This window comes from Tigriopus californicus, chromosome 5 (assembly GCF_007210705.1).
Source record: "Tigriopus californicus strain San Diego chromosome 5, Tcal_SD_v2.1, whole genome shotgun sequence".
Taxonomy (NCBI): domain Eukaryota; kingdom Metazoa; phylum Arthropoda; class Copepoda; order Harpacticoida; family Harpacticidae; genus Tigriopus; species Tigriopus californicus.
In genome coordinates, this window is record NC_081444.1 from 6,271,322 (window position 1) to 6,298,872 (window position 27,551).

A 27,551-nucleotide genomic window follows, 5' to 3' on the forward strand; every position below is an offset into this window, starting at 1 on the left:
CCCAACTTGCCGGCCCCCTTGGAATTATTGGTGATTTTGCTTCAGTCAATCGGATAATCAATGGCTAAAAAGCGAGCCCAAAACGCGAGCTCTTAGTAGTTTCAAAGCGAACTTGCTCGGCTCTATGCCCATTGGCTTCGTCCACTAAATCCATACGTGTTTGTTCAGAAAGCACGGCTCTCGGCATTGATTATTTTCTTCGCTCAGCCGAATAATACGAAATTACGCGTACTTACAGTAGTGACGAACGAACTCTTGCCTTTCCCTTCCCATACTTGTTTTTACTCACTTGCTCTTCACCTAAAATGAAAACGAGTGCAATCTTATTCGAATTGGAGTTGATTCGGCTTCGTTGATCCAAGAAGCCAGTGCTTAAATCAAGCACTAAAAACGATGAATACTCGCATCAATTTGCTCATCACAGGGGTGGCACACAAAAAGCGCTTATTCTTGATCATCTTGACTTTAGTGCTCTTCAGTTGGACCTATTTTTCGGTAATAAAGAAAAGGAACTTTCCCACTTTGAGCAACTCTCAATTGTTGGATATCAAATCCATGATCCAAGATATGTGTCAAGACGTGGTGTCGAGAAATCCGAAGCAGCTGGCCAATTCCAACACTTCTCAACCCTCAGTGTCCATCAATGTTATGACTGGAAATGAAGTGCCATTCGATCAATTAAAAAAGATCCTCTTCTACACGGATTGCTATGGTGGTTGGGATTACTTCATTGGTGCTACTGGACGAGAAGCTTTCAGAGTGTTGGGATGTCCAGATGCTCCATGTTACGTGACCAGCAATCGCTCTTTGATGCCTTTGGACCAATTTGATGCCCTTGTCTTTCATCCACGGGCGAATTCGTTTGCTATGGCCAACATGCCCAAGATTCGATCACCTCATCAGCGATACATCATGTGGATCATTGAGTCGGGCTGTTATCCAAGTCATGCTCTTCGTGAGTAGGAATGTTTTTATTTCTCAATTCAGGGGCAAATTCAATGAAAACATCAATGAAAAAATAAGTTTCCTGCGAACCTGATAACTGAAATCAAAAGACACAATACCTTTAAGACAAATTAGATTTGTGGACTAGATCTGATGAGACCTCATGTTCGACTTTTCAATAGCTTTTCAAGGTTGCGCAAAGGGTCTCTTGATTATTGGAATGATCGAGAAAGGAATGTTATACATAAATCGACAATGGATCAATGGGACAACGGGACAATGGCACAAATGTGGTCTTCAGCACAGACATAAAAGTTCCAAATATGTATGCAATGCAAAAATTAAAAATATATTTGGCAACTACTTATTTCTACTGATTGTTTACTTTTTGAAGTAGAGCCACTTGCCAAAACTCGCGCATACCTGCATCCAAGGTCCATAATACCACGTGCTTTCAAGTCTGATTCTCAGCTTAGAAATGACCGCCTGTTTTCTCAGGGTGCCCATTCTCGTTCACTGCAGATTACAGTTATTGGTGTTTATATTTATTCCTCATGTGGATGACTATAGAGTATGTCAAATGAAGGAAATTCAACGAAAAATGTGGTCCGGCACCCTGATTTTGGGCATTTTGGGAAGGGATAACGAAAACAAACATCATAGTCACTCGCACTATCCGCCCATTGAATTTTTAATAATCGAGTGATATTGAGTTAGCTGTGTTAAAAAAACCAACAAAATGAACATGTTTGGTGTAATTCCGTGAATGCACTTTCATTTTAATAGAATGTAAAATGGAATAAATGCCAAAATGCACAGAGCGTTTTGGCTGGGCATGTTGTCTTTGATTTTGCTCCATGGCATAACGTCAGTTGTTCATGAGCGCGTTCACTTGGCAAGCCCTATTCATGCATGTCAAGCATGTTAAGATTAACGATTTTACGGTGATAGAAACCGCTTCATGGGTATTGCTTTTTCCTTTGTCAAAATGAATCTATGGTGCGTATTTTGCGGATAAGACGTCTTCGCAAATTTGTTAATGTTTCTATTTTGAATTAAACATCAACGGAGTAATATAGTTATTGAGCCAGTTCAAGGAGATCCTTGGCCAACTGCATCCTTCATTATAGTTGTAAGAATATACCCATCCAAGCGTGGTTCTCTTTAGCATAAACTTGAACCAACGAATGAATCTTAGATCGGGAAAAGATCGTACTATACCACATAAGCTCTTTCTCTTCTCGATCTAAGATTTATTCGTTGGTTCAAGTTTCTGCTAAAAAGAACCACGCTTGGATGGGTATATTCTTACAACTATAATGAAGGATGCAAAAGATCGTAGTATAACACATAAGCTCTATCTTTTCTCGATTTAAGGTTCACTCCTTCACTTTAGAAACTGGGCTTTGTTTCGACCATGAGCTTTAGATGACAGAGAACGCCCCATCTGCCCCTTAGATTATAGTATGTCTATGTAATAGACCTTAAAGGCTTTTAAGTATTTAAAGTGGTTTCTTTCTTGGTTGTTTTTAATGATTTACCCAAATATAGGGATGTTAAGGTATCAATACACTGATAAACAAGGACTCTGCTGCTTTTTGTACTTCAATCTAACTACAGTTCCTTGGTCTATGCTTACGTAATCCCTAAAATAAATAAGGTATAGGTACGAGGAATAGTTCGCCTTTCATGCTCTCACGTTCAAAGAAAAGGAAAAGAACTTGTGTAAGTTTCTCTTCAAACATTCTTGGCAACGACTAGACAAGCAGGAAATATAAAACCTTTTTCCAAAAATATGGACTTGAAATATGCAAAAGTTCTTCAAGTACGCATCAAGACGTTAAACATATAATCCACAAAATTTAGTTTTGTGGCATACTTTTGCTTTTTTCAAAGTTTGATAAGTTCTTTCAAGATTTTTAGAATAATAGATTCCGTCAATTTCATAAACTTCTTGTTATAAATACCATAAGTCCTAGTTTAGGTCAAAAAGTGTAACTTGAAATAGTAATGATTGTAATTATTTTTTCCCAAGAAGAGAGTGACAGTTGTTAAATTGGCACCTTTCTTTCATGATAAGCAGCTCTCAAGGTATAGTTTTGACTCAAAGCAAGTAAAAGCCAACATTGGTCCATAGAAAACTAGTTTCTCTTCAATACTTAGTTTGTTATGCATTGTTGAAAGTCAAGATCATACCCATGAAGACCGATTTTCACAAAACAAAAGGCATGTCCGCAGGATTGAACCTTATGCGAGTACTTCGAACACTGAAAGTAGGAATGAAATCTAGTAGTGCATTTCTCGTTCATGGTTCATGACGATGTGAGATACAACTAATGACGGTGTGTTGGGCGGAAGAGGCCCATAATGTATGCTTAACGCTTTTTGAAACAAGTCCAAGGTATATTTGGCGAAGGCAGAGGGCATAGAGGGCTTGCGAAATATTGACTTTCGAGATGGCACACCAAAAAGGTACCGTTGGGACAAAAGAAAAGCAAGGCTTATAACTACGTGCTCGCCTACTTCCGGTTTCTTCACTTGTCTTGAACAGCGTTGGGTCGGGCAATTTAAGTAGTACTTTATTGCGACACTTGGCCATGTCAGTTTGTAAAAATGTTTCATAAAAGTGTAAATATGAATGTCGTGTATACAGCTTAAAACAAGAATAAAAGAGTGAATGGTCAATAGGATCAAATAGTTGACTAGAGTTGGTTCAATGTACAGGAAAAAAGTGAAGAGGGGAATGACAGACAGTACATAAATAGGAGGGTAGAGGTAAAGATGAAAGAAACTTTTGGTTATTGCAGTAGAGTAGGTGGGTCAGATTGAGCTTATCCTTTGTCAGCTCCCGACGTTGGTGGCATTTGGCTCAGAGCCGGACAAAGGTGCGTGATGAAGAAATGTCGGGCCAAGGACATTAAGATGTTGATAAGTCCTTGACCGGGAAGGACAACTTATGTCCGGACCTGACCTTCGGAAAGGTTAGGTTCCCAACACTGTTGGACACTAACCTTGCCAGGCCAATGGTGAGGGGCTTGGTTTGGCATACAAAATACGTCCAAGCCTTATTGGCATACTGGGGCACGCATAGATATTCCTTGAGGAACTTGGTGAAGGTGGCATCGGCGGATTTGAGGGTGGATCCTGGACCTAGCGCCTTGTTTATTTTGGATTTGAGGTTATTGGTGAAGGAGAGTTGGCTGGAGCATAGAGTACTTAATGATCATTAAGTATTCTATGACTGGAGAAGGAGAAACCGACATAGTTAAAATGCTGGACGATTTCAATCGAACTGTTGTCGATATGGAAGGAGGTAGGAGGCAGACAACATCTATGGAAAACCATGGCCTTCGTCTTGATGGTATTGGCTTGAAGGCCGTACTCGTGGCATAACCGTGGAGTGTCTTGATGACATTTTGCAATTCCGCGACTGAATCAGCCAAGAGAACCAGGTCGTCTGCATATTGAAGATATCATACCATAAAATGCTTGATGGTGGGGCCTTGCTGTGTGAAGGCGTGGGGCAGGTCGGATATATACAGATTCAATAGAATCGGCGATAGTGGATTCCCCTGCGGAAGGCCAATGGAAGTGAATGGGCAGGGGGATACGTCCTCACCAGAACGAATGGAGCATCTGAGTCCCGCATGGCTGTTGGCCATCAGAACACATATTGAACGCGTAACTCCCCACATAATTCATACCAAAGTTTTCGTGACAGTGTGCTTCAAATTTCCGATTCAATTTGTTGAGTTGGCGGTTAGTCTAAATGAACGGGTGCATTGTCTTATCGAAATTGTAATTACACTTACAGAAAGGAAGAATGGGCGATCACGCGAATTCCATATGTAGTTGTTTATGTGCAGTAGTCACTTAAAAAAAAAGAGAAAGTTCGAATGCCCGACTTTTCCAACTCTCATCAATGTCCTTTAGGGTTCAATGGCGATTCCTTAAATGCTAAGAGTTTTTCCGCCCAAACTGCCGGCCGAGGAACACTTCTGAAATCGGTTTTTGGTGGTGTGGGGTGTGTTGGACGCGTTGGCTCAACGTTCTGCATTCTTGACAAAGATTTCCTATTTACTATAACCATTCAAATAAAGAGATTAGTTTCAGAAATTTGGGAGAATAAAGACTTATCAACTCACCATTGTCTTCACTCGCTTCAATACTCTTTAGAGGTCATGTAAGCGTTTTTCTCACCAATTCTGATAGCTAATTGAAGTCAACAATTGTAAAGGTGTCACACTTTTTCCATTTTATGTGAGACAAGCACAAGCATGTTCATCATTTTAAACTTTAAAGAGATCCATGACATGAAATAGAACCACATTCAAAATTAAAAACAATGCTTAATATAAACATAATGGTAAGGCACACACAATCTTAAGAACTTCATCAATATCCTTTGCTCCTCGTTCAGATGATAGTGTATTGTTACATACATCGATATTGAAATGTGCCTTTCGCATTAGGACTAAGAAGTTCCATGAAAAAAATTGAAAGAGCTACTGGCAGGATAATATCTAGAATTATCCATTTGCTCCATTAAACTAGGGAAGGGTTTTGAGGAATTACGGCTCCCCTTGTTTGATGATTTCTCCCTGATGATTGCAACGCCAGTGTTTTGGAATCATTCACGAGCCATTTGTATCTACTCAATGCCCAGGAATAATAAAAGACAAAAGAAAAGGTAGTAAAGAATTAAGCCCTGCATTTTAATCCTTTAAGCTCGCCTGTGCAAAGATATGGCTGATTACGACTGTTTGCGCGTGATGGCATAATGAGCTTTATGCAATGAAAAAGCTTGTTTCAATTTTGATATCATGATCGTCCATCACCATTAGAGATCATAAATACAAAAACATTAGTTTACTCAATGATACACCCTGCACGTGGTAACTCTGAGACTCAGGTCTCTTCGACAACGTTGAGGGGTTTGGCATGGAGATCGTTCTCGACCTTCCTCACCCTATATCGAGTCTTTATCAATATATGTATTGACCATTTTAAACTAAATAATCCCGAATTTATCACTTATTTTGAACTGGATTCTTGCCACCTAAGAACATCTCGAAGGTTTTATTGACATTCCTACGCTACTTAAAAGGAAAACCTTGATGAGTAGAGCACATTTTAGACAACTATGAGGGGTCATGTTTAGCTCAAATGCCACTCTTAAGTGTGAATTGTACTCGATTGGGCTCGACAGAAACAATTATTCGCTGGCATATAGTTTGTGTTGGAGTTTTTTTGAAATGTTCTGAAATCACATCTATCGAACGGGGTCCAGTGTAAGTGTCACCATGCTAAATCTGTACCAGACGGCTGTTCAGACAAATCTTGAACATGCTCGGCCCATTTGGGCTGAAACTAATTCACTACATTTGCAAAAAGTCGAACAAGTCCTAAGATGTCTTATTAAGAACATTGAGAGAATGAGAGAGCTCTTGTTTTTGGGAGAGATAAGAGAAGTTGAGACTGTACAGTATTCAAAAAGGCTTAAACGGTATCTGATACTGTACGTTTTCAAAAGCATTCATGAGCTTCGTTCCAACCCAAGTTTTTGGGTCAATGTATCAACTGCAGAGGCTTAGAGCGGACAGTGGTTAAATTGCTCTTCAAAATTTTGACGGAAATACCCAAGCAGATCCTGGCATTTTCTAACTTGCAAATTCTAAGGAAAAACTTTGATTTTATTGCTTCATGGAATTCTAGCCCACTTAAAAAAGACTTGCATGCCTAAAAACAATATAAAACTAAAATTTTCCGAAAACAAAGTAATGGAAATTGGAAACGCACTCAGCAAGCACTTCGAAATTGTGGCTTAGATTAAATTCTCAAAGAATTGATACAAATTTTCAATATCAAAAATCGAAAAGATTATCTATCTTTTTCTTGCAAAATCTAAAGAATATCAAGGTGCTTTGTCATGTTATTTAAAGCAGACTAAAAGGTAATTATTGAAAATTTGTTTTATAACCATCAAAAATACACTTAGTAATACATTCGCTTGAATTCTGAAGACAATACATCCAAGACGCAATCTCATAGATTTGGACTTTTTTTGAAGATTTTGATGAAGTTGATTAAAAGCTGCTTCTGTGAGGTTTAATTGATTTTTGTGAGATTTGCAATGATTATTAAACTCTGTGGGCTTTCAATGAATAATTTATTCATTTTTTTAATTTTTTTATTTTGGGAGGGTTTTGAGTAAAGATATACACTATTTTGAGCTATTTTGCAAGAAAAAAAAATAATCTTTTGCTTTGGTAATATTCAAAATCAGTATCGTTTGTAGCAATTTAAGTTGAGAAATAAATGGTAATTTGGAGCTACAGACAATTAATATTTGACCATTAACTCTCATATAACAATGTAGCAGTTGAATAGATTGTATCATAATTTCGAAGCAAGTGCTAACTAAATTTTCATAAATTAGGTTTTTAAAAGAAAACAGAAAGCTTTTATATTGTTTTTAGGCATGAAAAAAAAATCGATAAAGCAATAAATTCAAAGATGTTTCTTATGATTTTCCGAGCAAAGAAAATGGCAAAATATATTTGGGTACTTCTCTGGATATTTGATAGGGATTTTTGACCACAGTGTGTGCGTTATGAGGGCGTTTTGAGAGCCCTCGTGAATCCAGGCAAGGTGAATTAAGTCAATCTCTCTTTTCTCTTCTAACGGATTTTTCGAGTCCGATTTTGGTGCTTTAGATCCATGATCATGAAAACATAGCAGTGCGTAAAAATCACAAGTCAACCCCCTCATTCATTCATTAGATGATTGCCAAGACTTGGTGCTTGGACTCGTTCAATGTAGATTTTCACCACTCAGGTAACCCGATGTTTCACATCCTACGTTGACTAGCCACCACCATTGTCCTTCCTGAGTGTCTGAGTCTAGTCTACCTGCAACAAACTCAACGATTCCCTTGTCGGATTGCAGTTTAGATCTTGTTTACCCAAAAGCTGCCATGCCACCTCAAAATGTGTTGCGATTCGCATCAGTAGCTCTTACTTACTCTCAATCCTATTTCGTTTACTAAACAGGATAGAGGGTTCACAAGCGGCAAAATCGATCTTTCTTTCGGCACAAATTAGCCAAACCTTCCTTCTACGACTTCAAAATATTTCGGTGCAACCGCGCATCCTCCAATCTCTCATTTTTTCAGTTTCCAAGGTTTCTTGATTCCTTGCTTTTCTGTCCCTTATTTCTCGTTTACTAGCTCCATCTTAGAATTGTATGTTTAGTTTGATGTGAGGTAGTTAATGTTAGAAATTGAGCTAGCTAGGAGGGCAAGTTGGTATGACAGAGAGAGTTGGAGAACTGTTGTTTTATTCGACAAACGCATGGTTTTTATAATTGACTAGAGTGATGACTAGATGCGAGTAAGAGCATAAAGTGCAAATCCCAACACTTCCCCTCATTTTATGATAGGGAATATCACAGTCAATAGCATGCAGAGGCACATGGCCCACCATCCAGGTTCCAGGGCTCTCATGGCCCACCATCCAGGCTCCAGGGCTCTCATGGCCCACCATCCAGGCTCCAGGGCTCTCATGGCCCACCATCCAGGCTCCAGGCTCTCATGGCCCACCATCCAGGCTCCAGGGCTCTCATGGCCCACCATCCAGGCTCCAGGGCTCTCATGGCCGCACCATCCGGGCTCCAGGGAAACACAGCCCCTCCATTCGGGTTCCAGGGGAAACACAGCCCCTGCATGAACCGGGCACAACAAGCTAACCACGAACCAGGCACACTAGCCCACCACGAACCGGGCCAAACAGGCCCACCACGAACCGCCGATCCCTTTCGGCACCCAAGTAACTCTCTTTTCCATGGGCATTGCTGCCCCACCCTCCTAGACACAACTCGCCAAACACTTTTCACAATTGCAGTGCTGGCGGTGCTGGGCCCATAACCTGTTAGAAATTGAGCTAGCTAGCTAGGAGGGCAAGTTGATGTGACAGAGAGAGTTGGTGAACTGTTGTTTTATTCGACAAACGTAAGTATAATTTCATTCATATTCATTTCCTTCGTTTAAAAATGTCAAGTTTAATGGAATTGATGGTGGAGTAAAAATTGAAAGTGTTGTTGAAAACATCAAATAACAAGAATGTTGGCATTCAAAAACATGCACCGATACGAACTTGGCATTCCTGAATGGGCGGACACAAACTTCTTTACTACATTCCAACGCGCCTTCAGGCATACATCCCTGCATTATGCGTCAGACCGGGAGGTAACATTAGGTAAAATCAGGTCGAGTTTGATTACACGTTTGAATCAATACTCGAAACATCTGTTTGATGAATAAATGTAGACAAGTAACCCTGAAAAGAATAACACAAATGTAATCAAAATAGGCTCCACTTGTACCTATAATCTTTCACCATCATCATTATAAACAATTTACAAAACTATATACAGTCACCCTTCAGTATCGCCGTTTCCGGCTCATGTGCATTGAACTTAGAAACCTTTGACTTGCCTTCAGGATTACCAAAGTGAACTTCAAACATGGCCCAATTCATCTCTGAAAAAGGCGATGAAACTAGTATCATCCCATTCACTCAACAACACGCACACAAAAATATTTCGGAGAAAAAATGAGTTTCTTACTCCATCCTAGAATTAGAAACTAAGTCTTGGCATTTGTTATGACAAATGTTGTAGGCGCATACTTTGGCATCCCTGTGAACACAGCCGGAAGCAGGGTTGCGTTATCAGAGATTGTCAACCTTCCGGCCCGACTAATTTGTCATGTTAAAGGCCTTAAAGATTATAGATTTTTTAAAAAAATGCACACAATTCATTTTCTTGCTACGTTTTACAACAATGAAGTAAATACATAACACAGGAAAAGCCGCCTTGGGGGTGAACTGAAGAACCACAGTACAATGGAAACGACGTTTTGGGACCAAAAATCTCATGCACGTACTCTTTTATTATAGTGGCTCTAGGCTAGACAATGTTTCGACTTGATCTTAGCAGGGAAGAATCCTTCCGTAGTCAATAATCCCTTTATCTTCGAGACTTCAGCTGTCTGGATCAATCAGACCAGGGTACTGCTTAAACAACAGGCTCACCCAGTAGTTGAGAAGTGGACTGATTTGACCAATGTAGAGGTTAAAGTAGTATCTCCTCTTGAAATAGAAAAGGAAAAGACAGTTGTAGAGAAAACAGCCTGTCCTGTTTACCTGAGTCAGCATTGTCCTGAAGAAGGAAAAGGCTGTCAGTTTGACCACCCTAAATGGTGTCAAAAGCTCCTAAAGTTGGCCTTGAAGAACATAGAGCTGACCCTATTCCGAAACCTAATCCCGCCCCACTCCCCTACCTTAACCTATTTAGCTTCTTCCCTCCATCTTCTCGTACTTTCCACTCTCTCTCCCACTTCCCTCCCCTTCCTTTAAATATTCACATAGGTTAAGATCTTAGAAGAATTAACCATTGAGAGAGATTCATCGCTACAGAAACCTGGCTTCGACCAGGGATCTTAGATGAAGAGCAAACCATAGTTGGTTTTGTTGTTACAAATGGTCTGCAAATTAATCATGCACAAATGTCGAATGGAGAAGTAGAGGTCTTAGTTTGTCATATCCAAGGGCTTGATCTGTCCATTGTAACTATGTTTAGGCCCCCTTCTTGTTCAGTATGCTCTTTTATGTCCGCTCTCCAATTCACTGGAAATGAGTTGTATCAGGCAGTTTGCTCGAAGGTTTTCTTTGTAGGGGACTTTAATTTTCCAGCTAGCGTTGTAGAGTGGGAGGCTAGTCCCAATGGGTATATTCCCATTTCGAAATCGACATCTCCATCGTTCGAAAAGTTGGAGGAATTCGCGATCTTGAGCAATTTTTCTCAGCATGTAGGTGTAGCCACTAGAGAGAATAGCGTTCTCGACTTGGTCTTTTCCAATGACCCTGATCTGATCCAATATGTCCATGTGACACCTAGTAATCTGTCAGATCATCATGTTCTTGAGAAAGGGTCGACCATAACTAATAAGCCGGCGTGCTCTAGAGTAAGCCGTGCCAAAAAGGTCAATCTGGCTAAGTTCAAGTTTAAAGATGATCATTGGCCGTTGATTATAGAAATATTTGAAGAACTGGATCTGGTTTCAATTCTGAAACAGGAATCGTTCATAGCTGCAGCCATTGATAAATTAGTTCCAATTTTTGAGGAAGTTTGCTCCAGTCTGGCAATCTCTGAATTTGAGCACTTAGATGATCTTGTAGTCACAGATCAAGATGCTTTAGCGGCCATCAGGGACTTGAGGCGTTCGAGCTCTCCTGATCCTGATGGTGTGACATCTCAGTTTCTGATGAGATGCTCACTGGTTCTTGCTCCTGTTTTCTCGTACTTGATGCGTTGCATCTTGGATCAGGGTATATTTCCATCTTCACTGAAATTAGCTCACGTTGTTCCAATCTTTAAAGGGGGAGACAAGTCGCTCCCCAATAACTATAGGCCAATTTCTCTCATTTCGAATATTGCGAACGTGTTTCAGAAGATCATGAAGTTCAAACTTGCTGAATTTCTTGATCTCCATGAAGTCCTTCCTCCTGGTCACCATAGGTTCCGAACACATTTTAGCACAGTTACCCAACTGATTGAACATATAGAACAAGTTATTGAGGGACTAGAGAGCCATGAATCAGTTGATGTAGTTTATCTCGACTTTGCCAAGGCCTTTGACAAGGTAGATAATGGTCTTTTAGTCAACAGTCTCCATGAGATTGGGATCCAAGGCAAGGGTCTCAATTGGTTAAGAAGTTTCATTTGTGGTAGAAAGCAATTGGTTAAGGCTGAGGGATCTCTTAGTGACACACATGATGTCAAGTCAGGTGTTTCTTAGGACCCCTCCTTTTTATAATATTCGTTGCACCGCTTCAAAAGCTTAGTATAAGGGCGGTTACTTGCAACGTCAGACAGCCGAAACAAAACAGGAACAGGTACGCTAGATTACTAAGTGAACTACTACTGCCTTACCTGGAAAGCGATTTCTTTTCCGGACATTATGTGACCCGGGTCACGAATTATTCATAAGAAATTAATAGAATTAGCCAAAAGCAACGCAAACTCATTATAATTCAACAAAAAGGAATCGGCTCAATCGGCCCTTATTTGGTAAAGGCTGAGTGACAAAGCGCCCTCTGAAGTGCAGAACGTAAAACATATTTCGTGCTGCGTAAGGGACTATTACTGCCAGTCTCTTTTCTTATGCTGACGATGAAAAGTTAGTTTCTGGTTGGAATGGCCAAGATTGCACTAGCCTTGCAAAGGACCTTGACCAAATCTACTCTTGGGTTACTGTGAGTAATATGGCCCTCAACGGTATAAAATTCCGGTTAATGATCTTCGGGTCAACTCCTTTGCCACTCCACTCGTAGATAATGGAGGTAAATATATTGAGTAGGTCTCGTCTATGAAAGATCAAGGTGCAGTCCTCCAAAATAATGGAAAGTTCGATGAGCATATCCAGTTGAAGGTGAGTAAAGCCTTTCAAACATGTGGTTCGTTATATCACACGTTTAAGTCCACAGATAGTATCACGATGCTAACTCTGTACAAGTCGATTGTCCAGGCGCATCTCGAATATGCCTCGCCCACCTGGGCTTCAATTAGTTCAGTAGGTTTGCCAAAGGTTGAAAAAGTCCAAAAGTCCACATCTCTTCTTTCCAGGGCTCCTTCATTGTTTAATTTGCTTCCCTCTAATATTCGTAGGGAATACGTAGGCCTTGTCGATCCGGTTGCATCTTTCTTGTCAGTCTTGGACAAACTTTTAGATAGCATGCCAGATCAACCCTACATTCAAGGACTAGCTCAGTCTAGCAACTCAAACTCGTTGGTAGACCAAGCATTGTTTATAAAAATTGAAAGGTAATAAATAGACGAATTATAACCTTTTACTTTAATAGTAATGGGGATTACATTCCCTGTAGCGGATAGAAAAGCCCGTGAAAAACCAAACCCAAAAAAATTATTACAATTCTTGTAGCATATTTTAGGTTTTTCTCAGTCAATAGCACCTGTGTCCTGAACGAGTTCTTTTGAGAACAAGCATGAAAAAAATTATTTGTTCCCCTCAGTAAACTTGTGCAACATCAACCTTATTTTGAAGCCATTTCTTACTCATTCAGATAAAACTACTATTTTATACACCAATTATTTCGACAAAGCTGTGGCATGTAGAGCTCTAAAGTTTTTTTCGACACAAATCGATGTCTCTCTAGCGGGGGTGTCCGACAACAGGACTCGGCGATGAGATCCTTCGGTAGTGGCGTCATCTATCAATATCTTAAGTAAGCATAACAAGAAGCTCAGAAAACAGTTTGGATACCAGAGCCGAATGTGAAGGTCTCACCCGTGGGTGTTGCTTCCGCACGATGTGCTTTCAAGGCCAGTCTCATTCTTCTGTTGTCGGGTGCCCTTGACTGTAAATACATGTTCTGTGCTTGGCTTCAGAGGAAAAACTGCCAAACAAAATGACATCTCTAACAAGTAGCAATTTCAATTCTATATTACAATTCGAATGGATACGTACATATCTAAACTACATATAAAGAACGACGGAATTCGGGGAAATTTCAAGGACAGTATCAAAAGTTAGGTTTCTCCTTCAGGCTTCGTTTTTTGGTGACAGGGAAAAAACTGCGGCTCTGAGGATCATGATTTCGTTTTCGAACGATTTTGGGAAACATATCGGGGTTGCTCTTGACCTCAATCATATCCAATGGAAGGTTTCCAAGCTGTTGGACCAAAGTTGTCTTAGCCTCATTACTAATTTGTGTGGAGCTCATAAATTTGGCGATCATCTCAAATTTCTTCACATAAGGTTCAAATTCTGGTGGAGGATTGGGCGGAGGATTGGGCGGAGGGTTGGGCACAGGGTTGGGCATCAGTTTTGGCACATGGCATTGCTGAAATTGGAAATTTGTATGAAAATTGCAAGTTTGGCGTTAACAAAGGATGGACAATCTGTCAGACAAAGAAAGGTCTTAAGAGTGGGAATAGTTCGAGACCTCTGAGCCCACTTTTTTGTACAAAGGAGTAAATTCTCCGATCCTGCTCCTCATAACATTTAAAACCGAAATCCTTTTGTTAGATATTAGATTGATTTCGTGTCTATGAATAAGGCCGACTTCTAACGGATTATATGATCCTGGATTTGTTGGCTTTTTCAATCTGTTGAAGCTAAGCCTTTCATCTTTAAACACCCTAAATAAACAGATTACAAATTTAAAAAAGTCCTCTCGCCATAGTATTGGTGCAAATATCTTAGTTGGATATGAGGACTCGCAGTACCTTAGGATCATCTTGAGAGAGGGCATCAAGAGCCCCATGAGCATCCGCTGTTGTGGGCTGGCAAACATAAGAGTAGGTGTTATCGTCTAATTGTCGTGTTGACCAGTGGATGAAATCCATGTGTTTTCGGATATGGCCAAGATATGCGAATGTTTGCACATATTGCTGAAAAGGAAATCAAAGTTATTTCAGCGCCAGATTGGTAATACAATGAATGTTTCTTTGAACTTAATCTTTGTTAGCAATGCTTTAATCAACTTAGGTTAAGGGAGATTAGGAATTTTAAAGGGGAGATGGTTGTAACACAGTTGGTCAACGCGTAACCGAGTTAAGCTCTGGTTCATGGATTCGATCCCAGGTCAACCCTCCCTCCCTTTCTAATGGATCATCGCCTTGAACCCAGAATGGGACAAGACATAATTCATGCTAACAAGAATATTGTAACAACGGATCCAATGACACATTCTCCCAATAAAGATTTTTTTGATTGGTTAATCAGCAAATTTAAACATAAGCCGAGAATAACAAGGCTAGCTTGAACTTTTAGAGGTGCATATGACCTTTGGAATCTTCAAAGTGAAGCATGCAATCATTTCCAATGACGGTGCTCCTAATCGACTAGAAATCAATTGATTAAAAAAGCACGATAGATTTATATTTTCATTTCTCATTGAAAAAAAAGAGTCGCAATAAAGACTGGACTTACCAGTAAGCATACTTTTTGCATTCGCAAGTGAATATGTGAGCACATAATGCCTTCCCAGGGCATTTATCACATCGCACCAGACACCGGGCAGAGTTGCAAGGGTATCGATTTTTCTCCAAGACGTATGTCTTTTATTTCTCCTCCATCTAGTCTCTTAGCCACCTTGAACGATTGCTCTGACTTCTCCACCACATAATCATTCAATGGCTCTGAATGACAGTTATTGTAGTCTGACTCTTCGAGTTTCCAATGCCTCGAATATTGTCCTTCACCAACAAGTGCTTGCGTTCAAAAAACCTTGCAATTTCTTGGAGCCCGAAAAAAAATCTGGTAATGGAAAAGTGTGGCTTCAGAATGGTCTTAATTTCCCTAAAACAAAGAGAATCAATGTTTAAACGAAATGTGCTTCAAGAGGTGAGATGTAGATAGTGCTTTCTGGGTCGGATTGCCATGCGGAAACGTCTGAACAATGGACAATGAGCAAAGGCCAACCAAACTGGTTTAAATGTTGATAAATAATTGAATTAATCAGGCGGCAAATATTTTGCATATTCCGATTTACAAGAACCCCACTTTAGAGGGTCCTATTCCCTGACATTCTTTTTCACTTTCAAATTAAATTTCAACTTGATCATACCTATTTTTTATGAATGCTTGTCAAATCCAAAAAAAAATCTTGCTTCTTTGTAAGGAGTCTCAACTTTTTGATATCTTGTAACATCTCAGGCGTCTTGATGTTCTTCGTCAAGCTTTTTTTGAGATGCCAGTGGCACACGTTCCAAACGACGTGTGGATTGACTACTTCCCGCCACGAATTGACAAATACATGGCTGGTATCGCTCAGCAAGGTTTTAACTGATGCACAAGGTTCAGGGGCAATGTCATTTAAGACGCGCAAAGCCACGAAAACACTGCCTGATTTTCCGTCTCGACGAGGCACTGGTATACTGGAGTTCCGTCTCCGCGGTCATCTCAGAAATGGAATATACACCAAAATTAAGCCGTTGAAAGTATTACAACACCGCTATTCAGATTGAAGTTAGAGCGATCACTGAACCAACGCCTTTCATTGGAACGATATCTTAACACAGTTTGCGTTCATTATAACTTTGTTCATTAAACCAATCAGTTGCCATCCGACAACCAATGAGCCTCAGCACGGACTTCTAGAGATGTGGACTGCGAATAGAACATTGAAGGAACCCGTAAGAGAAGCAAATACTTTATGGTTTTGATTAGCCTGGATATTTTGGATTTTGGAGGGCTCAAAATTGTTAACCTTGCAATTGACTCTAAAACCTGGTTGAGGAAAAAGCTCATGGATACTTTTGAGGATTTATTGTAAAAGATACCTTTTGCACCTCCTTTAAATACTGTATTGTCCCAATCTTCTAGGTTTGTTGCAATAAGGTAGTTGTTGTCTAATCCTCACATTATTTCTGCTTGTCTTTCTGGCAAAAGTTCAAGTTTTTTCCTAAAACTGCAACTAGAATCTCAAAACTTTACACACAAAAGAGCAAATATAGAAATATTTACATTGTAGCCTTCACACTGACAAGACAGCTGAAATAAAGCAGCCAGAGGAACCCAATTTGATCAAGAAACCTGCATGATTTGGGGTATTAATTTGGGGGTCCAAGTTAGGAGACAGCTTCCAGGGCTTTTAACTTTGAAGATCTTTAAACAATGCTCTATTTATCTCCTTTACTTTTATTCCAAATAAGCTCTTCATGCGGCCACAAGATATTGTTAAATATTTGAATTTGGGCAAAAGTTCTTCTACAGTCATGACAATGAAATTTGATGGATAGGTCCACCAATGTGCGCGAAATATGATCTTGGGTGGGCAATAGAGTGGTCCCCAGGGTCGACGGAGTGGCCTTGGCGACTGGAAGAAGGGTCTGGGGGGTCAACGGAGTGGTCTCGGAGGTACACAGAGTGGTCAGAGTGGTCTCAGGGACCGATGGAGTGGTCTCGGAGGTCGACATAGTGGTCTCAGGGACCGATGGAATTGTCTCGGGGGTCGACAGAATGGTGGATTTTGAATGAGATGAGCTTTGGAATGACATCGTGGGGAAGCAGCACCAAAGGACAGGAGTGACGCGTACGGCTCCTTCAGAACTCGAGCCATTATTTGAGCTCCTTGTTATAGCTTACTTAAGATATTAATAGATGGCGCCATTACCGAAACATATAATCGCAGAGTCCTGTTGTCGGACACCACCGCTAGAGGAACATCGATTTGTGTCGAAAAAAACTTTAGACATTTAGAGCTCGCACTATCATTCACTTGAGGTAACTCAAGTGGCAAATAAACTTTTTCAAATACTTATGCATGTCAAACACTTCGTCTTAGATTGCTAAAGCCACTTGTTCTTGAAGTAGCTATGCTTTTTTTTCCATATTCACAAAAGGTATTAAAAATGTGTTTCAAAATAAAGATCTGAAGCCAAGGGCAGAAATGGAAAAAGAAATTTTCGTAATTTCCTCAAACAATTTGACTTCTTTGGAACTCATTCCCAAGCATTGGTTAAAAAGAAAATCGGTAAAAATAAAGGAGGAATCTATGAAAAATGAAGTTAACGGGAAAAGCTGCCACGCCAAGTTGGAGACGGCATTGGCGTTAAGTATCTGCCATTTTGCTCAAAAATGGCATCACCTGGGTCATGCCTTCAGAGTGTTCAAGGTAAAAACCGCCAAAATTTGAGGGAACGAGCAAGATATGGAATTATTGACCTAGGTACGGACAAGGAATTTCCTCAGGGTTCAACCATTAGCGGTAAGGCCAAACGTAAAAATGTTAGTTATGAGTAATTCTTGCCATCAATCGTGATGCCATTTTCTATCATTCTCAATTTGAACATGATTCACATGAAGTTCAAAGGAAGATGACGTCATCGTCAAATTTTGGAAAGTTACTTGCTCTTTTGAGGCTTCAATTTTTTTTTGTTCAGAGATTAAATTGGGATAAACGTTATTCTCCACCGATTAGTTGGCGATGCTCATTTTTAAATTTGTGGAAAAATGTTAAAAGGTTTAGATAGAGACTTTAAGGGTTATTAATATCGTGTTAAGTTAGGTTGGGTTAGGTTAGGTAAGGTTAGATTAGGTTTGATTAGGTCAAGTTAAGATTTAAAAAAGTAGCACCGCCAACTAATCGGTGGAGAATAACGTTTACCTTAAATCGGAGTTCCAAATCATATTTCCATAAAAAAATGGTCAATTTAGGATTGTATTTTGATAAACTGTCACAGCATTACTTATTAACATGCCTAAAAATAACTTTTTAGCTGAAAAAGCTATTTCTGAACCTATTTTTTCTCCTCTAGAACTTCCTATTTTTACAAAAGCAATTTCGAAACCTCACTTTTTTTTGCACAGTATTGAGCTTTGCATCTTGGGGTTTTGGTACCTCTACTGTTTTGAAAAATAAACCAGTGACCTCCCCAAATTTGTGCTGATATTATCATTCAGCTGCTACTTACAGAATCAATTTGATGCAATTCATTTAAACAAAGATTTTTTGTTTTTTAATAAAAAAGCCAGAATTTGAAGTAGATGTGGAAGAAGGTAAAAGGCCAAAAAACAATGGGGCTTAACGGCTTCACAGCTAAAAGCGAATCACTTGTAATAGGATATGACTTATTCAATTTTGAACCCTTCCAGCTAAATTCGACAACTTTTTCAATTGGACCATGTCCTATCGATTGGACTCGGACATTCTTCAACCGTATGGAACATTCAAGGAAATCCGCCCTCTCCCTCAAAAAGCTGCTCTCGATTCTTATATTGCCCAATTTGGACGTGATCACACATTTTTTGCGAAAAACAAGACAAAACTGGCGGCTTGGTTTGTCTCCAATTGTAACACAGCTGTCAACCGTGAAGGATACGTGGAAGAGCTGAAAAAGTACATATCTGTGGACATTTATGGTCGATGTGGACATCTTAAATGCCAACAAAAGCAGCCTGACAATTGCCTCAATATCGTTGACAACGATTACAAGTTCTATCTAGCTTTCGAGAACTCGCTAAGTTTGGATTATGTCACCGAAAAGATGTTCAAAGTGATGGATAAGAACGTCATTCCCGTGACTCTGGCTAGTAACCAACGTTTGCCTTTGCCCAAGCATTCAATTATTGATGCCACCAAATTCAGCCCCCAAGATTTGGCGTCCTATCTGAAGGAGATTGATGCCAACGATGCGCTTTACGCAGAATATCATTGGTGGAAGAGCTTCTATCGAATCGAAAAGGGCAATAAAGTGAACAACTTTTGCCAACTCTGCCAGAAACTCAATGATCCCAGGGATCCACCCAAAACATATCAAAGTATGCAAAAGTGGTGGGTGAATGACGCCAATTGTTCCAAATGGTCTCAGAATCGAATCATCAAGGCATCGCCGTGGCCCATGTAATGACCTAGATGTAACTTGGCTTGGGCCTTGATTCTTATTATGTATTATTTCTTAAACTTGTTCTTTCTTTCTTGTAGGAGTAACGGTTGACAGACGAGGAGGCCATGGGCTAAAGATTCTTCAACAGATCCTTTGGTTGCCAAACACAATTACCTAATTATTGAATGCATTGTTAGTTATTTGCGCCGTTTGTATGAACACATCTGGAAAATAGACGTCCAAGCAATTGTTGACAGACACTCAGGAGGAGACTGAATATGACGGATTTCAAAGAGGCCCATGGTTAATTTGGGATCCTATGACATTTGAAATCAATTTTGATGATAAAGTTAAGGTCATCTGATGATCGTGCTCTTGCACTAGTGAACTCAAAAAGAAACTAGAAATCAAGATGGCGGCAACATTCGAGGAAAAGGTCATCGTTAGGTTTTTTCAAAATGCAAATGATCCAGATACATTCTGACTGGGCAGAAAAACCGATCACTGTTGTGGCCCTTTGTGGCTGTTTTCGACGGTTTTCCGATGGAAGCGCTGAGAAATTTGGACATGAACCAGGTGAAAACTTATCATGAGTAGTGATGGTTTTCGAACCGGAAAATAATTATGGTTCTACATGAAGCAAAAATACGGAACTGGAAAGAAAAAATGTAGCATCTGGTGGATAAGAATTAACAAGCTATTTTCATTCATTTAATGCGGCAAACTACCCAATGTGATTTGGAATTTCCAGATTTTTCATCACCTTTCGTTCTGATGGAGGAAAGCCATGTTTTGGGGGCATAGTAAAAGATATCGAATGAATACTTACTGCTCATTTCTAGTCATCCATCATCATTTACATTCACTGGTTACTTGTGCTCCCACCATTTCACTCGCCATAGTTCAGATCTCCCTGCATACATATACCTCCACAAACAAGCAATAAACATCTAATCAACAGCAACTATGCGGTAATTGTACGCTTACCAATGAGAATAATTAAAGCCGTTTTCTTAATGGACTTTAAGATTTCAATAATTTTATTTGAATACCAATTGGCAAGAACACATTGGCAGATTTTGGCAAGGTCGTAAGTAGATGGTTTTAGCCCAAATCTCCAGAAACTTATGCCGGACATGTTTTAGATGTCAGTGGATGTCAGATGTCTTGCCATTTTGGATGGCGCAATCCAAAGATGGCGCAAAAGTACTTGGACGATTCCAAGCCCTCAAGGAAGAGGGTAGCTCATTTCATAATTGTGGAGATTTCAGGTCATAAAGGTAAATATTTTTAGATAATATTCACTTATTTGCACTGATTGAAATTTTTCATTTTCAGCAATTGTACCTAGAATTGGGATGAACCAGAAGTCCTCAGAGACCTTGCTTTCAATATCAAATGAATGTCAGTGTCCACCTAAACTCTCTCGTCCTATGCAAGATGAAATGTGTGCTTCACTACCAACTGTTCTATCGTCAAATACTCTACCACCAAATGCTCTACCGCCAATTGCTTCCCAACCAACTGCTCCACAACCAAATGCTCCACCACCAAATGTTCAGTTTGGGTCTCAGTTGCGGTCTCACATTGGGTTATCCTTTATTCCTGGTCAAATTTCTGGGGCAAAGGTCAATGTTCAAATGTACGTTGATTGTCAAACCTAGACTCTAGTCAAACCCATCTGTTGCATCTTCACGACGTCATTCCACTACATAAAGCTGGGGATTGCCAAGACATGTCAAACTACAGACCGATTTGTATTCTTTCAACGATCTCTAAAATTCTGGAGAAAGTGGTGTACCAGCAGATTTTCACGCCTTTTAACAAAGTTCACATGACCACAAACCAATTTGGCTTCCGACCCAATCACTCAACCTTGCTTGCCTTACACCATTTTTTGAGACTAATCTTTGAAAACAGCAATAGCTTTAAGTTTTCTTTGGCGATTTTCATTGATCTGAAGAAAGCGTTTGACACTGTAGACCACGAAATTTTACTTGCAAAAATAGAGCACTATGGGTTCAGCCACGATATTTTGTCTTGGTTACGAAATTACTTGACGGGGCAGAAACAGTGTGTCGAAGTGGACGGTCATGTTTCTGGGTTTGTTCCACTCACCAATGGCGTTCCTCAGGGAAGTATACTAGGCCCACTGTTATTTCTCATCCATATTAACGATCTTCCTGTGGCCACATTGTTTAAAACAACTATGTTTGCCAACGATACAACCCGTCAATACTTCGGTAACGACCTTAAGGAGATGGGGGTGAAGTGTAATCATTGGTTTGGTAACTTGGCGAAATGGTTTGAATGTAATGGACTGGAATTGAATCTGAAAAAGACAAAGCTGATGTTGCTAAACACTTCCAGAAGAGGTGTCAATCACGATTTTGAGCTTTGGCATAACGGTCATATAGTCAAGCAGATCGGGACTGGGCGCAAAGAAGAGTTTATAAAATTTCTTGGGGTCGTTATTGATGTTAAGATATCCTGGAAGGGTCATGTTTTAGAATTATCTAAAGGAGTAAGGCAGACCTTGTTCACCTTATTCTTGTCGAAAAACGCTTTAACAAGCTGTTTTTCGCTAAATAACTCATTGCTGATCTACTCAAACACCATAAATGCATCACCGACCCTTCTAAGAGACTTCTATTCGGACATTTAGGCAAGCTCTGGTACCAGCAAACAAACGTGCCTGCCAAAGTCAGTGATGCAAAATTGGCGTATCAAACTAGTTTTAACGCAGCTGACCTTCCCTCAAATAGCAATGTGAAAAAAGGGTCAGCTTCACAAAAACGTGTTTGAAGCCCCAAACTTGCTTCACTGACTATGGTAGCAGCAAACAAACGAACCTGCCAAAGCTTGCCTAAACCATGGAGTACTCCATGCCTAAACGTCCCCATTGGCGTGCGCAATCCACCATGTTTACTTTTTCCCATGCGCAATTAACAAAGGAACACGTCATCCAAAAGGCTTGGATTTGGATTGTCTGTGTATCCAGAAGTGTTTTGATAAGGGGCGTTACTAGAGGGCAAGTCAGAGAAGCGACATTCAAGAGATTTCGAGATTTTTTCGCCTGCCTCGCGGCTGCCTGGTATGTGCGATGGGGATCGGCTTTGAACACATTTAGTTACGTGATTCTCAAAATCAAGTTCCGAATTCAGGGAGCCAGTGAGTTGATGGCTCGTTTGTCTCCTTTGGTTGAAACTGCGTAACTCAAGCAAAGCCGATCAGCCCAACACCCTGCTGACCGACTACCAACATGTGTTCAAAGCAAGGTCTCAAGTGGCTTGGTTGGAGTGACTTTTCTCTGACAAGACCTATTTGGAACCTGCCATTGCGACGAAAGTATACATGCAAGTAGTTTCTGTACCAGACAGATAAATTCAACTCTGCAATGTTAAGTCGAGAATTGGATGTGCTGCGTCAAAAAGGAAGAATCGAGGCGGCAAGCCAATGCCAACCCACCCGTTACTCCGACTAGTGTTCAGTTATCACAGATCATATGATGACTAGATCTCGCATTGGCTCGACCTCAGTGCAGAAGACAATGAATTTTGGTACAGTCAATGGTAACCAAATGACAATATACAGAGATTCTGCGTCAGCTGACATCAAGTGATGACGTTTGTGTTGCCCTACTGGATATTTATTAATGTCTTGCTGTAGCTTGAGGGATAACTAGATCTTGACACCAGATTTTGGACAGCACCTAAAATTAACAATATCCAATAAAATCCATTATGCTTTTAAACTGACCTAACATAAACTTTCCGTGCCACGGACCTGGGGGTGCCTAGGCAGCGGCGCTAGCCAGCGGCAGCTCGGTTGTAAGAGCCTGGGGAGCCTAAGCAACAGCGCAAGCTTGTGGCTGCTTGGTTGTAAGGGCCTGGGGGTGGTCAGGCATCGGTCATGAAGCAACACGCAATTGGCAAGCGGCAACACTGGCGTCATTTCTAAATATCAGGTGAAGCAGAATCTCTGTTTGTTGTCATTCGGTTACCATTAAGGACTATAGGATTTTGGTCAGAAGATCTGTACGATCTGTACACGTTTAAAAGAGAAGGGTGACTGCTACTAATGGGACCAAACAAATAATCACGCGAGGTTGCGACCAGGGCTACCAATTTACATTTTCAGTCCCATATTGCACCACTAGTGGAATATCTGCAACCTGTTAATTAGTCTCAAAAAGTAACCCCGATTTTTCTTCGCTCAAGCTAGGGTCGCCTTTTTTCTCAAAACTAACATTTTATGTTGCATTGGAATTGCCTGGTGCTTCGACTGTCCCAGCTTTATAGCAACTCTGATTTTCAAAATTTATTTGATCCCATTCACTAGAGATTGCAATCATCAGTAGTAACGACCTACAATTGCCAGGTCTTCAACGAAGGCAGTCAGTGACACACTCACTCAGAATCCGGCCACGCTGGCCGATCAAAAAGCATGAGGCACTAGACACCAAAATGTATTTACCAACTGATGAAGGCAAGTGATCGCATTTTCCCCGCGCTATGCGAGGCCATAGATTTCTAGACACTGGATGTCGGACGACCGACCACTCGGCTGGTAAAACAGTACAATGGATGGTCTCCTGGGAATTGATTACAAACCGGTTTATTGTACTGTTTAGCCAACCGAGTGGTTGGTCGTCCGATATCCAGCGTCTAGAAATATATGGCGAGGCCTAGACATTATATGGTCTGTGGTGGTTATCTTGTCTGACTATCTCACTGCTCTCACTCTCTTCGCTCAATACGGACTTCTAGAGATGTGGACTGTGAACGGAAGCAAAAAAATTGTATCTCCTAAACCGTACATGTTATTTCAAATAAGCACTTAATACGACCACAAGATCTTGTAGTAAAGATGAACTGGGCCAAATTTGAGCCCAACCTTATGCTTAGGGAACTCAGAAGACATGGTCAAAGTTATGTTGTAAACCCTACATAAAATTCGAATTTTTGGCCTGCTCTTGGTCTGCTACATGAGCTTTTGACAACAAAAATTTGAAACAATTCACTTTACTAATAAATGATATGAAAACGACCTACCTTAAATTGAAATGATCTATGTTTCTTATTTTTTTACTTTGATTTGAAAAGCGGCTCAGGGTGGCTATGACCAAGAGCAGGCCAATGGGCTCTCGAGATTAAAGCACAAAAAGAACAAGGATGCCCTTTTGTAATTTTCGAACTTGCAGTGGATGGCTTGCTTCATAGATTGCCTTTCTTATTTGTGTTCTTGGACGCTACTCCCGGATAGCCAGCTCTCCTGCACCAAAACATTTAGAACCTTTTCAAGTTTTTCAAGCTGTCTAAGATGATGGGGTGGTCTTTCAGCCAACAAAATCCTTATTGGATGTGGCAGAGTTGATTGCTCTTGGGCATAAAGTCTTGGGTAGACAAGTGTTAGCCACTGAGTACAAGTGGGTGCAGTGAGGGATTGTCAATATGATTTCAATTGCTTTAAAATACTTTTTGACCACCATTTGATTGGTTAAAACACAAATAAAATTGAGGTTTTTTTGCGGACTTCCTTACCGCTACCGGGATTGGAATCCCAGCAGTTCAAGACGAGAAGATTATTCATTTTACTTGACTTTTATTTATATATATTATTAGATCAATCAACGAATTGGAGTTGGCTGATCTGGCTGATCTGGTTGATCCGGAATTTTAGTCAAAAACTTGTCCAAGTCTGACTTAAATTCTGCTACTGGATCAATGTCTACATAAGCCCTACGAATATTTGAGGGCAGCAAATTGAACAATGGAGCCCGATAAAGAAGAGAGGTAGACTTCATTGTTTTAACTAGCCTGGATTCTCGAGGGCTTGAAGGTGCTCTCAAAACGCACGTTAAGCCTCTGCGGTCACTACAATTGACCCTAAANTCAAAACGCACGTTAAGCCTCTGCGGTCACTACAATTGACCCTAAATCTTGGGTTGGTACAAAGCTCATGAATGCTTTTGAAAACGTACAATATCAGATACCTTTCGCACCTTCTCTGAACACTCTACAATCCCAACCGTTCTAACCTCTCTCCAATACGAGAGCTCTCTCATATCTTCAATGTTCCTAATAAAACATCTTTGGACCTGCTCGAGCTTTGGCAAACCTGCTGAACTATTTGGAGCCCAAATGGGAGAGGCATATTCAAGATGCGGCTGAACAATCGACATGTACAGAGTTAGTATCGTGATACTATCTCTGGACTTAAATGTGCGATGTGCGATATATCCAACTACATGTTTGAAAAGCCTTACGAACTTTCAACTGTATATGTATGTATGTATGTATGTATGTATTGGGCTCAGTTATAGTTTGTAAATTACAAGAGAGTGGAGGTTAATATATATATGGATGAGAAAAGTGAGACCCAATAAAGCCCTTAAGCCATAGGGCTTGTTTTCGAACTTTCCATTATCTTGGAGGATTACACCTAAATCCTTCATGGATGAGACCTGCTCAATGTCCTTACCTTCATCATCTAATAGTGGAGTGTCTAATGGCGTAGAATTCAATTGAGACATCTTTTGTCATTTTGAATATAGTGTTTGTCTGATTTGGTATAAATCATATTGAAAACTTGGTTTGTTGAAGAAGAAACACTGCTTCTTGAGGTTTCTTTGGGTTCATTGTTTCACCATTGTATTACCTGTGTCGCTAGCATCAAGGTAAGGCATCTTGCCTTTCTGAATGACCACCCCAACATCTTGAAGAGCTTGAAAAACTTGTCTAAGAAGTTCTAAATGTTTTGGTCAAAAATACAAAATTCTAAAAACAAAGAAATCAGCCTCAAAACGGCCTTTTTCTTCCCAAATTAGTTTTTATGCATGTTAATGAGTGAAAGTTAGACAGTTTATAAAAATACCTACCTACATGAACCATTCCTTTTGTAAAGAACACCCTCTGTGTGTTCCTTGAATTTTATCTGGTCGTCTATACGCGTCTATCAAAGTTCCAACACCAATGACGTTACCTTTTGACGGTTTCTACTTAAAGCAAGGACATACTTATAAGCAAGGACAGAATTAATAATCATCATAAAATAAACATACCGACAGATCCAGAGCTACAATCAAGTCAAGAGTTAAAATGGCCCCTCTCCAATCTCCATTCACAATCCAACTGGCTACACATAACTCCAAGCTCTTTGCTCAGGAGTGTACCAATGGGTAGCTAAAACAGATCGCATAAATCGGCAATTATCTGCCTTTACACCGACCTCTTTAGTTGGATTCTCAGAGTCAATTGTCAAGGATCCAGCTACATATTATGAATTCCTTCCAAGTTCTTCCTTCCTGTCCGTGCTGCCTTGAACCATGACGAGTTGCGAAATTGGTCGAAGGTATTCCCCCTATGTAGTCTTGAGGCGCACTCGTCGAACCCTTTGATCTGGACTTGGAAACACCTCAAGGACTCGCGCTAATGGCCATCGGTACCGGGATACGTTTTCTTGCACCACCAGGACGAGATCGCCAACTTGGACATTTCTTTGAGTCTTGGTCCATTTTTTGGCGTTGAAGAAGAATAACCATGTATTCACGCCTCCAACGGTTCCAGAACAAGTCCGCTAAGTCCTGGATTTGTTTCCAGCGTCTTCTTCCGTAACAATCACTTCTTTCAAAGAGACCAGGGGGAAAAGTGGGCCCAGATTTCAGGAGCAAAAGATGATTCGGCGTTAAAGCCTCCAAATCCAAGGGGTCATCGGACACAGGGGTTAACGGTCTGCTATTCATGATTGCCTCCACTTCACATAGCAATGTGGAGAGTGATTCGTGCGTGAACGATCTCGGTTGTTCGCACATCAATCCTAACAACACTCGACGCATTGTTCGAATCTCTCTCTCCCACACGCTACCGAAGTGATGTGCGTAAGGGGGATTGAAAATCCACTCGATATGCTTCGTTTGTAATTCGCCACGAATTTCATCGTGTTTAAGGTCATGAAAAACACCCCGAAGCTCACGCTCGGCTCCAACAAAATTGGTACCGTTGTCAGACCTCATGACCTTAACTTGACCTCTGCGTGCCATAAACCGTTTCAGGGCTTGGATGAAGGAATCTGTTGATTTGTCGAAGACCACTTCTAGATGTATTGCTCGCGACGACAGACAGGTGAACACCACACCATGGCGTTCCACTGTGCCTCGGCCACGTACCACTGGGAAAGGTCCAAAATGGTCGACT

At 40.5% G+C, this 27,551-nt stretch overlaps 2 protein-coding genes across 2 annotated transcripts; one reads left to right on the plus strand and one right to left on the minus strand.

The window, feature by feature from the left end:
• Positions 1-26: 26 nt before the first annotated feature.
• LOC131881001 (alpha-(1,3)-fucosyltransferase C-like) lies at positions 27-21,387 on the plus strand. Its single transcript, XM_059227745.1, has 4 exons — positions 27-955; positions 18,626-19,373; positions 19,455-20,636; positions 20,695-21,387. The coding sequence occupies exons 1-3, from the start codon at positions 394-396 to the stop codon at positions 19,465-19,467; spliced, it is 1,323 nt and encodes a 440-aa protein (XP_059083728.1). The 5' UTR covers positions 27-393; the 3' UTR covers positions 19,468-20,636; positions 20,695-21,387.
• On the minus strand, positions 13,290-16,144 carry LOC131881002 (uncharacterized). The gene is made up of 4 exons (XM_059227746.1): positions 15,597-16,144; positions 14,960-15,328; positions 14,254-14,418; positions 13,290-13,868 (listed from the first exon to the last, which is right to left on the minus strand). The coding sequence occupies exons 2-4, from the start codon at positions 15,020-15,022 to the stop codon at positions 13,548-13,550; spliced, it is 549 nt and encodes a 182-aa protein (XP_059083729.1). The 5' UTR covers positions 15,023-15,328; positions 15,597-16,144; the 3' UTR covers positions 13,290-13,547.
• Positions 21,388-27,551: the final 6,164 nt, after the last annotated feature.

Coding starts and splice junctions, on each gene's coding strand:
- LOC131881001 (XM_059227745.1), top strand. CDS start 394: ATGAATACTCGCATCAATTTGCTCATCACAGGGGTGGCACACAAAAAG. Junction 956..18,625: donor TTATCCAAGTCATGCTCTTC/GTGAGTAGGAAT, acceptor GAACCCTTCCAG/CTAAATTCGACAACTTTTTC.
- LOC131881002 (XM_059227746.1), bottom strand. CDS start 15,022: ATGCCCTGGGAAGGCATTATGTGCTCACATATTCACTTGCGAATGCAA. Junction 14,419..14,959: donor TGCAAAAAGTATGCTTACTG/GTAAGTCCAGTC, acceptor TTTCCTTTTCAG/CAATATGTGCAAACATTCGC. Junction 13,869..14,253: donor TCTCTCAAGATGATCCTAAG/GTACTGCGAGTC, acceptor TTCCAATTTCAG/CAATGCCATGTGCCAAAACT.